The 11675-nt window shown below is 38.6% G+C and overlaps 2 protein-coding genes across 5 annotated transcripts; one reads left to right on the forward strand and one right to left on the reverse strand.

The window, feature by feature from the left end:
* Positions 1-705: 705 nt before the first annotated feature.
* dpcd (deleted in primary ciliary dyskinesia homolog (mouse)) lies at positions 706-4013 on the reverse strand. Of its 2 annotated transcripts, none has more exons than XM_034688475.1 (7): positions 3924-4013; positions 3702-3844; positions 3254-3334; positions 3034-3158; positions 2760-2893; positions 2507-2609; positions 706-2005 (listed from the first exon to the last, which is right to left on the reverse strand). In XM_034688475.1, the coding sequence occupies exons 2-7, from the start codon at positions 3763-3765 to the stop codon at positions 1901-1903; spliced, it is 612 nt and encodes a 203-aa protein (XP_034544366.1). In that variant the 5' UTR covers positions 3766-3844; positions 3924-4013; the 3' UTR covers positions 706-1900. The 2 variants fall into 2 exon arrangements, with proteins under 2 accessions (XP_034544366.1, XP_034544367.1); XM_034688476.1 differs by having other exon boundaries at positions 3702-3826; positions 3924-4012.
* poll (polymerase (DNA directed), lambda) lies at positions 3961-10294 on the forward strand. 3 transcript variants are annotated; one of them, XM_034688457.1, is made up of 9 exons: positions 3961-4085; positions 5004-5147; positions 5526-5823; positions 6094-6208; positions 6318-6656; positions 6803-6976; positions 7854-7982; positions 9126-9294; positions 9382-10294. In XM_034688457.1, exons 2-9 carry the CDS (start codon positions 5033-5035, stop codon positions 9741-9743), a joined length of 1701 nt encoding a protein of 566 aa, XP_034544348.1. In that variant the 5' UTR covers positions 3961-4085; positions 5004-5032; the 3' UTR covers positions 9744-10294. The 3 variants fall into 3 exon arrangements, with proteins under 3 accessions (XP_034544348.1, XP_034544349.1, XP_034544351.1); XM_034688458.1 differs by having other exon boundaries at positions 3993-4085; positions 4968-5147; XM_034688460.1 differs by lacking the exon at positions 3961-4085 and adding an exon at positions 4237-4333.
* The last annotated feature ends 1381 nt before the right edge of the window (positions 10295-11675 follow it).

An 11675-nucleotide genomic window follows, 5' to 3' on the forward strand; every position in this document is an offset into this window, starting at 1 on the left:
TATCTGTGACAGGCTACTGAATTCAATGTGCTCAGCAAGTGAAACTTGGGCCTGAATGGCCCAGGCTATGCATTAAAAGCGATGAGGTCAGCCCACCATTTTGGACCAAACAAAGGTTACCACCATGTAGTTGCATTTCTCACGATCGCACACCGTAACCCTCTGATCAAATGGGCCCTTTGTGAAACCTCATATAAAAGGGCATGTTATACAATAGTGGGTTCGAATAATAACACGAGGAGGGGTCAGTTATCAAAAAGAAGCCAGTCACACAGGGAGGGGTAAAGGGTTGCAGGGGGAGGTGGGGGTACTGCAGGGAGGGAGAAAAAGCATCAGGGCCTGTGTGGCAAAATGTGGCATCGGCTGAAAGAGGGGGAAAGGCTGGGAAGAGGCATTCGGGAATGAAAGGGAGGCAGAAAAGAGACCCTCTTCCCAGAAGCAGCTGAGCATGACCATCAGAGGCCAAACGACAGGGGAAGAGGAAGACCCTGAACAGAGGGACTCCAGGCTCTCACAGTGCATGAGCTGGATGACCAATTTGTTAGCTTGTGTTTGCTGAAACAGGAATTTGTTTTGACAGCAGCTTGACTTCTGAACATTATACAAAATTTAACCAAAAACTAAAAAGGAGACCTCAAGGGGGATGCTTTCTATTTAGGGAGCCTTATATATTTGAGCTTATTTAAAACACAAACTCTTGTTAAATCAAGCACCAAACAATGTGAGTTTATTTTCGTCAAAAGTAAAAGAATCAGGATTGGCAACACAACAAGACAGGGTAGGTTTCAAATGTTTTCCTATTCTTCCCATCTGGAAGGAGACAAAGCACAATAGTGAGAGAGACCTGTGGTTTTGTCTGTGCTTTTTGCACTTGCTCTCCGGGTTTGGACAAGTGGTAAAAAAATGCAAGGAATCACAAGGTCGAAGCCATCTATATTTAAATGCCATTGTCTCTTTTAAAAAAGCACCATTCTTTTTTTATCCACTGTCTAAGTATTTCTGACTGGACAGTGTTTTCTGTGCTGTTAATTGAATTTTGTGGAAAAGTAGTCAATTATTTTTGAAGCATGAAACGACACAATTCTTTCTGTGCATGTCCCACACAGACTCAAAAGTAATTTAAAGAAACTCAAACGCATGAAGTACCATCTGTATATTTGTGAGATAGTAACATAAAATGAATTAGCAACAAAAGTCATTGCACCTATTTGTTCAATGTGTGTGTACTTGAAGACCACAGGGTCAGGGTGACACTCTGCTGTGAGGGGAAACAGTAACACTATCGCTTACTCACTGACCAGAGTCTCAGTAATGGCTTTCAGGGTGGCCCACTACATGCAGGGAACATGAGGGTATTCAGTTAACACAAATGGGATGTCCCGGTAACAGTGACCCCGGAACGAACAGGGATGAGGCATTGTGTGTTTTGAGTGTTTTACAAGGACATCCATGAAAGGGGGGCTGGTAGGTTATGTGACCCTCATCATAAAGGTTCATAGTTTGGTAACAAGAAGCAAAATTAGACATTTCTGTGATGCAGATTTTAATTTTCTTAATTGAACTTTTCTGTGAGAAAAATAATTTGAGGAAACATTTGTTGCTCAGCTACAAAGTGAGAAATGTCTGTGAGATTGCATAGAGTGGGGGATATTAAAACTGAATGTTTTCATATCATATACAAAAGGCAGGAATTTATTCAACACAAACTGCCCTTATAAATGCATCTCAATTAGTAAACACAATACGAGCATTTAAACATGGACAAGGAGCAGTGAAAAGAGCTTCTTGATGCAGCGATCCACTTATAAGTGAGAGCCCAAATGTGACTGCAAAATGACAAAGTGGAGTACGCCGTTAAATGCAAATAACAGAGTTATTCACCCACTCCAACAGTTCAGATTCACTGAGTTTTGCAGTCCACATCCCCGTCACTGGTCCCCTTCAGGTTTTTCAGCTCCTTTAGTAGGTCCTGTTCGAGGGTTAAGATCTCCTTGGGTTTCTTGTACTGGACAACAGAGCAGAAAAATAATCACTTCAACATTCTCCCCACTGTCCTCCTGCAAATCCCTCTCTGTGGTCATGTTGAAAAAGTGTGCAAAAAATACTTTGAAGAAAAACTGGTCTGTCCATAAACATTGTTATCATGTGAAAAAACAGCATGTGGGACAGGTGCACAGAGGAAATCTTTGAGTTCAAACTATAAGAAAAATACATCTGATTCTTACACTTTGCATTGGATTCTTCTTTTATGTAGAGAAGCATTGTTCAAACATACCCTCATGCAAGTAAGAGTGAAAGTTTTAGGGAGATTTAGTTTGTGTATTTTCATATATTAAGATTGTTGACATGATAGTTGTTGGGCTCTTTGCAATATAACATTGTAGGTATAAAAGACCCCCTTAGAATCAGCCTTTAATGCATAATTTATTTATTTTAAATCCTATGTTATGAAACATCAGAGGTGAAAATAAGAAATGTAGGTACATATTACTTCATTTGGACTTACGCTGACAATCAAAGTGTTATTGGCATGAGTGAAGCTGAGGGCGGAGCCGTCTAATGGAAGCTGACAGCGATCCAAATCAGTAATATCGAACTTCTTAAAATACCTGAGAAAACAAGGAGAGGATGTCATGGGTTTATAACTTCACTGTAGAGTAATTTGTTGTAAACAGTGCCACCTATAGGTAGCACAAAAGAATTACATTCACAAGTCAGGAGCAGTGATGACAGAAACTAGTGTGTTTGAGGACTTTTACTTTTTGTTTGAGGTTCTTATGATAATGCATCTCTCAGATGGCTCTGCAGTGACACTGAAGACATCTTTGGGGTAGGGCAGGTTGCGGATTCTCCACTGAAAACTGGTCTTTGTGTCTTTACGCATGAACACGGGCTGTGGACACAGAAACATACAAATGCTTTTTACAGACGTGACATTTACAAGTGTTTACTCTAAAAGCAATCAAATAGATATAATATAATATAAGAGAAAAACCATCATTCTAAAATCTTATTTAACAAAAGGAAACCTACGTTGGAGCAGTTCTCTTTGATCACTTCTGAATCTACAGAAGCGACAGGTACTGCATTTGGCTCTCCGACCTCTACCAGCCATTGGCCCTGAGCCCCAAGTGTGCTGTCCATTCGCAACTTTCTCACTGAAAAGCACAAAAAGATAAATAAGATTAATAAATGTATGATTTTGAAATTCAGCTTCTTGATGCTGTGTAAACTTTCAAGTCTTGTTACTTACCAAGAAGCTCGTCTGTTTTCAAGTCATACTCTTCTGACATTTCTTTACCGCCTTTGAAGAGGTAGTGGATCTTTCTTTTTCCTGCAGGTGACATTTGAACAAATTCAGTATACAAACTAGACAAGTCTAAATAAAACAGATTCAACCAACTATGTCCTCCATGTTGAACAAAATGCCAACTTCCTGAACCCAGTGTAACATATAATCATTTCCAGGTTAGAAACATTATACATTACACTTTTATTCTGTAACACACAACATTTAGTGAATATGTTCAAATGTATTTATTGTGCACTCCTTTTAAAACAACGCGTGTTTTATGCTACACGGTCACAGTTGTGTTGTTTGCTTGTTGCCTTGTAACATTGGGTTAAATTAACAGCTGGCTGAAAAGCTAGAAAAGACATCTTCGTTTTCAATTAGAATAGAAATATTTGAAGTTACTTACCATCGTGTATCAAGGCTGTTTTCTTTGATGATTTTAGGACATCAATCCAGCTTTGCACGGCCATGTTTCTCCAGGAAATATTGTTGTACAAGGCCACTTCCGGATTCAAACGGTAACCACAGCAACTGAGGGAAAAATAAAATCTACACTGGATTAAACTTAAATAAAAAAAATGATTAAAGCAATTTAAATGTCAGAACGTACGAAAATGATCATACTTACAAACATCAGATTTTTTTAGGTAAGCATTTCGCTAAAATGTCATCAGACACCAACCAGCTGACCCGGAAGTGAAACCGAACCAACCAGCTGACCCGGAAGTGAAACATTTGAATGTTGTCGTGTTTGTTGTGATTGTTCTCCACGTAAGGTTCCACTACAGGGGTACGAAACATTTTAATACAATTTAATTAGTCTCCAACTTGAATTGTGCGATTATATTTGGATGTTTGTGTAAATAAAATGTAATGTTCTAATCAGAAGAAAATATGATCCGAAACAGCTTTGATAGCGACAGTTACAAACATTAGCCTAAGCTAAAAGGAGTTAGCTACCACTTTATTGCTCTCACTTATTGATTTGCACGTGTCTATAGAGGCAGGAACAACTGTATTGTACCAAGGAGATGTAAGGTAGATTGTTATATGTTGTATGTTCAAGACAAGCCAAGACAGCCCCTGTGTTATGCTATTATTGTGTCAAAATACGCACTAACTTTATTCAAAGGTACAAAACTGTAGAATCAGTGTAGAACACGCACTAATGATGTCCCTGCAAAGTGTTAATACGCTGTAATTGTGACTGGAGAGCTTCATACTTTACTTTCAACATCAAGGGTCATGTTGATATATACAGCATGTTGAACATGTTGGTTGAAAATTTGATTGTCTTAAATGTCATCAAGTTTCAGTTTCAGTTTCAATAGTATGTGTCTACTTACACATAATGCACTAGTAATAATAAACTTAGATATGATAATTATATCAAATTGACAGGGGTTCCTTAATTTGGACTAGATGATACATCTGGCATCTTTAAACTTGATTTACATTTTAAAAGTGTGACTTACGGAGCTTTTTTGTCTGTGTATTATCTCTGCTGTTCAACTGTTGCTTACTGCACAGCTGGAAGAATACACAATAAGCAGCAGGAAAAAGAAAAATATTAAGAAACTGATATATTCCTCCAAAATGATTACTCTAAACACCAAACTCTGTTATGACAAGTGAAACTGAAAAACTGTGTTTGTTTTTTTGTTTTCCATAGTTGTAGATAACTCAATAATTCTGCTTTATGCCACAGGTCACTGGCATGCCCCTTCAAGAGAGAAGATGGAGCCACGACATGGGATTATGAAAGCCTTTCCCAAAGTTAAAAGAGCCAAAGTGTTTCAAGGGAAGGATGCTCCTCCAGTAAAGAAGAAACCAGATGAATGTGAAGTCACAGGTTGGGTCCAGTTTATGAGAGACATTTGTGTTAAAGCTTGAAAAACATGAAGTGTGTAATATTATCAGATTAAGAGAAAAACAAACCAGTGACAACACCAGTTGTACATATTTGCAAGGAAAGGCATGTTTATTTTTAAAGCACCATTCACACAAAAAGCAATTCAAAGTGCTTTACAGAGTTAAATACAAAACAAAAACCAGAATGATAACAATCAACAAAAACATACAGCAAACACTTCAAACATTTACATTTTATATGTGGCTCTCTGTACTTCTGTAACTTAACGTACATAGTAAATAGTGTTGGGTCTTTTTATTTATTTAAATTAGGAGGGATTATTCTTCTGCATTGTAATGTTTCTCTATGTTGTTTCAGGAGACACCTTTAATGGCGTCACAGTGTACATTCTGCCTGCTGGAGTAGGAAATGCCAGATGCCAGATTTTCCAGAGACAAATTCAGCAGAATGGAGGACAGACCGAGAGTTCACTGTGTCCACGGGTCACTCATGTTGTGGTGAATGACGACATGGACAGGGACAGGGCTCTGCGCCTGCTCAAAGTGGATAGCATGCCCTCTGGAGTCCAGTTGGTGAAATGCACTTGGTTGAGCATGTGCATCAGTGAGAAACAACTTCTGGATGTTTCCAGCTATAGCCTTCTTTTACCCCCGAGGTAAATGAACCAATCATGATTTATTACAAGATCTAAAGGCTGGGTTTTTTGTTTTTTTTACCTCTATCTCTGTCTCATGATGATTTCAGTCTGCCACACACACTGCACAGGAACATGTGAGGGAGTTTCTTCCTTTGATTTGTAATTTAATTTCTACCTATTGTTTATCACATGAAGTTTGAATTAATTTAAAAATGGCATGCAGATACATAATTTAAAATGAAATGAGTTGTCAGTCTTTAAAAATCTGTTCATGTTTTGTCCATTTAGGGAACCTGAAACACAACATGAAACAATTGAGGAGGTACCGAAGGTCGAACCTGCTGCAGAACGTGTTTTAGAGGCAGTGTCTGAGCAAACTAAGCCAGAAGAGATCATAGATGAGGTAGGTTTATAGTTTGTGTGTAAAAAAACAGTTTTACAATCTAGATAAAAAGTAAGATATCAACGCATAGATGATATTATTCTATTTTATCTCTCCATTTTCCTCTCAGACACTAATTGACACAGCAGAAGAAGTGAAGGGAGAGGAAGATGGGGTCTCTCAGGATGACCTAGAAGCTCTTATTTCTGGCCATCACCCCAAGGAAGAGACCCCTGGCCCAAGCCTGGACCCTGGTCCAGACTGTACTGCTCAGAAAGTGGTCTCAGGAAAATGGGTCTGTGCCCATTCCTCTGAGTCAAAAACGAATAACTTCAACAAGCACATCACAGACAAACTAGAAGTGCTGGCCAAGGCCTATACACACCAGGGGGACAAGTGGAGGGCGCTCAGCTACTCCAAGGCTGTCAACGCACTGAAGAGTTACCACAAGCCGATCACGTCATATCAGGTGATTTAACAGAGATGTTTTTCTCATGTGATGCTGGAAATATCAGCCGTGTACATACAATGGAAAGAACTTATGTTGGAGGATAAGTAGGTGCAATGCAGCATTTGCATCAATTATTTAATTCTCTGATGTTTTTTTCTTTCCAGGAGGCATGTCAGATCCCTGGAATTGGAACACGCATGGCAGACAAGATTGATGAGATCATGGAGAGCGGTCACCTGAGGAAGATAGATCACATCGGGGAGGCCGTGCCAGTGTTGGAGCTTTTTACTAACATCTGGGGCGCAGGAGCTAAAACTGCCCAGCTGTGGTACCAACAGGTAGGGCAGACTGTCATCTCTGTCAAAAATTAACAGGCATGCTTGCACTGATTGTAAACGCTTGAAGTTGACCTACTCCAAGCTTTCACTTTCCCTTTTGAGACAAGAATACTGATGACCCAAACAACGCCATGATAACTATTTTCAGGGCTCAGATAATAGATATAGAGTCTAGATTACAACTCTGGGTTATATCCTGACTGAAAATACAGATGCAAACTTTTGTTTTAGGAAGTAAAATGTAGTGTCTAAAGGCCAAAGATTTGTGATTATTAAGAAAAAGTCTCTCAAACACAGAACCTGTCCATCAGACATAGCTTGACTGTTGTATTTTTGATATACAATGCAGTACAAATCTTGTTAAAAACATTTAAAAACAACTGAAATCGATCTTATTTACAATGTTAGTTTATTATATGCATTAAAATAGCTAACTGTGGCTCAAAAGATTAAGTAAATCAGTGCCTAATAAAAACAGGTTAAAAAAAACAAGTGGAAAAGTTAGGAAGAGAAGTAAATTAATGGGATATACAGTTGTGCTCATAAGTTTACATACCCTGGCAGAATTTATGGTTTCTTAGGTAGTTTCTGTTGTCATTATGATATAAAAAGAGTAAACACAGTTGTTTGATTAAAAAATTTGCTTCACCCAACCACTAACCATGAGTGAAAAAAAAGTTTTTCTCTTATCATTCATATTCTCTGAAAAATGACCAAAAAAATCACAAATTCTGTCAGGGCATGAAAACCTATGAGCACAACTGTATATGTAATCCTGATTAAGTTTATAAAAAGGTAAGAAGTACACGGGAGGCATATCTTATAAAGATCATTCTTTGTTCCTGAATATTCTCTTTAAAATGTTCTCTTTTTTTAGGGATTTCGCACATTGGAAGACATTCGCACTAAAGCCCATCTGAGCAACACTCAGAAAATAGGACTCAAGCACTACGATGATTTGCTGGACCGAATGCCCAGAGAAGAAGCTGGCGCCATAGAGAAATTGGTAACGTCAATATTTTCAATGTTCAATCAATCAATCAATCAATCTTTATTTGTATAGCGCCAAATCACAACAAACGTTATCTCAAGACGCTTTTACAAACATAGGAGGTCTAGACCACTCTATGTCAAATTATGAACAGAGACCCAACACCAAGACAGGGTAAGACTCAGTCTGACCCCACCTTAATCCATCATGAGCATTGCACATCGCAGTATTTAGCTAGTTACAGTGGTGAGGAAAAACTTCCTTTTAACAGGCAGAAACCTCGAGCAGAACCAGACTCATGTTAGACAGCCATCATGCCTCGACCGAGTTGGGTCTGGAAAGACAGATAGAGGGGAGTAAGAGAGAGAAGTGATAGTGATGAGACGAGTCGTAGAAGCTGTTGCCGCTGGAGTCCAGCACGTCTGCAGCAGGAGGACGTCTACGGCAGCTCAGAGGAATCTACGAGACAATGGAGCTCAGGGACTCCAGAAAGGTCCATGGTTAGTAACTTTAATGGGACGGGCAGAGTTAAAGTAAGTGACGAGGGGGTTGGCATCTTTCGGAACTTCAAAGCTATGTTTAGCCGAGTATTAAGCGGTAAGATGTCTTTGAGAAATGTTCCACTCAAACCCTCCGAGATTCTACGGCAGAGAACGTAAAGTAGGAAAAAGTTTGTTTCAGCTTTCCTTGACTGTAAGATAATGGAGAAACCAGTCTGTGTTCTCACAAAGTGGAGGATCCCAAAGGAGAAAACTAACTCTTGAATCTTGCAGCGTCTTAAGTTGGCCAGATACCTGTTCCCTCCAGAGTGCTGAGTACAACGCTTGCTGTTTTCATATTGTATTTCTCAGATTTTCTTTTTCCTGCAAAGCTGCCAGATACAAAGTGCACATCAGATAGATGACTTGAGCATGTGTACTCCCTAAGGCTTGTCAAAGTAATATGTGATGCTTTAGAGAGCTTACCTCAAAGGTTTTGGCTGAAAACAGGGAAAGGGTTACTTGGTTGAAAGTTAGACGGGTTTGTTTATACAAGGGAACACATTAGGTCAAGACTTTATTTGTGTTATTGGGTAACCAAAAATATTATAAAAGCTCTACTGCTCCTTGACTGATGATAGCCTCTGTTGTGTGTCTTATTTGGATGGGATATGTGCAGGTGAGAGATGCTGTCCATGCAATAGACCCACACCTGGTGGCGATGGCATGTGGCTCCTATCGTCGAAGGAAGGCCACATGTGGAGACGTTGACGTGCTTATAACTCACCCTGATGGCAAGTCCCACAAGGGCATTTTCAGTAAAGTTCTGCAGTGCCTCCATGACAGCGGTAAGCTAAATATGTAAACAATTTTTTTTAATAACCAGCGGCCTACGTTCCATTAAATAAACTAAATAAAATCATCTTATTTCAAAGGTTTTTTGACGGACGACCTAGTTAGCCATGAAGAGAATGGGGAGCAGAAGAAATACATGGGTGTTTGCCGGCTTCCAGGACCTGGCCAACGCCACCGCAGACTGGACATCATAATAGTGCCCTACAATGAGTTTGCCTGTGCTATCATGTATTTCACCGGCTCAGCACACTTCAACCGTTCAATGAGAGCCATGGCAAAGACAAAAAACATGAGCTTATCAGAACACTCGCTGAACAAGGACGTAGTGCGTCAAGGTACCTTAAAAATGTACGCCGGAAGTCCTCTTACTACACAGACAGAGAAGGATGTTTTTAGTCTTTTAGGCATACCTTACAGGGAGCCTCATGAAAGGGACTGGTGATTATAATCCAGTCACTTCGCCAATCACAATGCCTTGTTTGCTTTTATGGAAAAGTCATGACAGTTATGAATGTGGGGAACTGCTTTTATGCTTAACAAAATGAAATGTAAGGATGTTTTACTGCTTAAAAGATCACATTTGACTCCATGCAATATTAATACTCCAAATTGAAGGGCTGGGTTTACTCAAATGTCAAAACACATTTTTGTACTCAACCACAGTGGTATCTTATCTGTCCCCACGTGGTTTTGGTATGTAGAGCCTTCGACACCAGGAACAGTTTCTTCAGCAGATCATCATTGATTAGATTCATATTCTTAAAGAGAAGTTGCTGTAAAGTGTCAGTCAAATGTCACTTTGAAACAAAGGAGAGCCATCTCAACTATAGCAGATAGATATTAAAAAGAACCTGCAGGGTCAGGTACCACTTTGGGTTACGGTGAAAATATGTGTGTAAGCAAGTTAGATGGAGTGGACAAGCTATTTTTTAAAAGGGAATGATTGAAGGCAATGCATATTAAATTATTATATTAAAAAAGCTAAAGCATGAATTATTTTTCTTCTTGTGTCTTCATTATTAGATGCAGATTACTTTAATTATTTTAAAAGCTGATGTCATATCGTGAAAGTTCTTTTCTTGTTTTCCCTTTTATCTTGAATGAATTTTGAATTTATATCAGAATCAGTGTTATTGTCACTTCCTAGTACACGCATTGGCATACATGGAGGCGAGATATTGTGCCCCACCATCAGTCATAGAATAAATAAATTAAAAGGACATCAAACAAAACAAGATAGTAGACAGCTAGTTGGAGCTAAAAAATAAAGTGCAGGTGTTGAGTTAACCCTCCTGTTACCCTCAACTTTACTAACATCTTTTGTCCGTGGGGTCAATTTGACCCCAGCAATTTAAACCTCCAGAAACTGATTGTTACCCAGGTTTATATGTTAGGTACTTTATGTTTCTTTATTTACAATAAAAACAGCCCTTTAAATAACATAGATTTCAAGCATAAACACAATTTAAAGTTTAGAAGGACTTTATTTGTAAAACAGAACATCAAACTGCTGCAAGTTTGTCATGCTCTCGTCTTCGCCTTGTTTCTGTGTTATCAAATGTATGACACAGGACACATCATTGAATGTCTTTGGAGACATGGTGACTGGAAATATTATATCTCAATATAAAGGTTGGCGGTTCGATCCGAGCTCCTGCAGTCATACGCAGAAGTGTTTTTGGTTATAAATGACCTCAATATCATCCAAAACAACCAAAACAAATGTGTGTATAATGTTAACATTTTTTATGTTATATACGGTTAAAACAGCCTGGGGTCAAATTGACCCCAAGGAACACCAATGTGTACTTTTTTTTTTCAGGAAATTGGAACATCAACATTTTAATTTTATATTTTCCCAGTTGTCCCCATTAAATTAGGAAAAATCATGAAATATGAACCCAAAAAATGATGTTAGTCATTCATTTAGAGACGCTAAACATTGAAAGGGGTCCAATTGATACCAATGAAGTGAAAATTCATTAAATCAGATCATGAGGATATGAATTCTACGGTGGCCCTGAAGGACAAAACACATTTACAAAAGATGAAAAACTTTTACAAAGTTGGAGACAAAATTTACATTTTGGGAAAATGTTTTACATTTTATAAAACAAAATTACATCAGCAAAACACTTCTACCAAGGCCAAAACAAATTTACATTTAAGAAAACAAATTTACAAAAGATGAAACACTTTTACAAAGTTGGAGACAATTTTACAAACGACAGAACACTTTTAACATTGAGTCTGACTCCTTTTAGTCTGACTCCGTTAAGCCTGAGGCTATGTGGTCTGAGGCCGTTTCATCTGGATTCTGACACATGATGAAGGTTTTGAGGAGATATGACGGAGCTTTTCCGGAGACATGATG

This window comes from Notolabrus celidotus, chromosome 7 (assembly GCF_009762535.1).
Source record: "Notolabrus celidotus isolate fNotCel1 chromosome 7, fNotCel1.pri, whole genome shotgun sequence".
NCBI lineage: Eukaryota > Metazoa > Chordata > Actinopteri > Labriformes > Labridae > Notolabrus > Notolabrus celidotus.

What these genes read in the sequence shown, in the direction of transcription:
- dpcd (XM_034688475.1), bottom strand. Translation starts at nt 3,765, where the DNA reads ATGGCCGTGCAAAGCTGGATTGATGTCCTAAAATCATCAAAGAAAACA. An exon ending in ATAAGAACCTCAAACAAAAA is followed by an intron (nt 2,610 to 2,759) that starts GTAAAAGTCCTC and finishes TTGTTTTCTCAG; the next exon opens with GTATTTTAAGAAGTTCGATA. An exon ending in ATAACACTTTGATTGTCAGC is followed by an intron (nt 2,006 to 2,506) that starts GTAAGTCCAAAT and finishes TCTGTTGTCCAG; the next exon opens with TACAAGAAACCCAAGGAGAT.
- poll (XM_034688457.1), top strand. Translation starts at nt 5,033, where the DNA reads ATGGAGCCACGACATGGGATTATGAAAGCCTTTCCCAAAGTTAAAAGA. An exon ending in CCCAGCTGTGGTACCAACAG is followed by an intron (nt 6,977 to 7,853) that starts GTAGGGCAGACT and finishes CTCTTTTTTTAG; the next exon opens with GGATTTCGCACATTGGAAGA. An exon ending in GCAGTGCCTCCATGACAGCG is followed by an intron (nt 9,295 to 9,381) that starts GTAAGCTAAATA and finishes CTTATTTCAAAG; the next exon opens with GTTTTTTGACGGACGACCTA.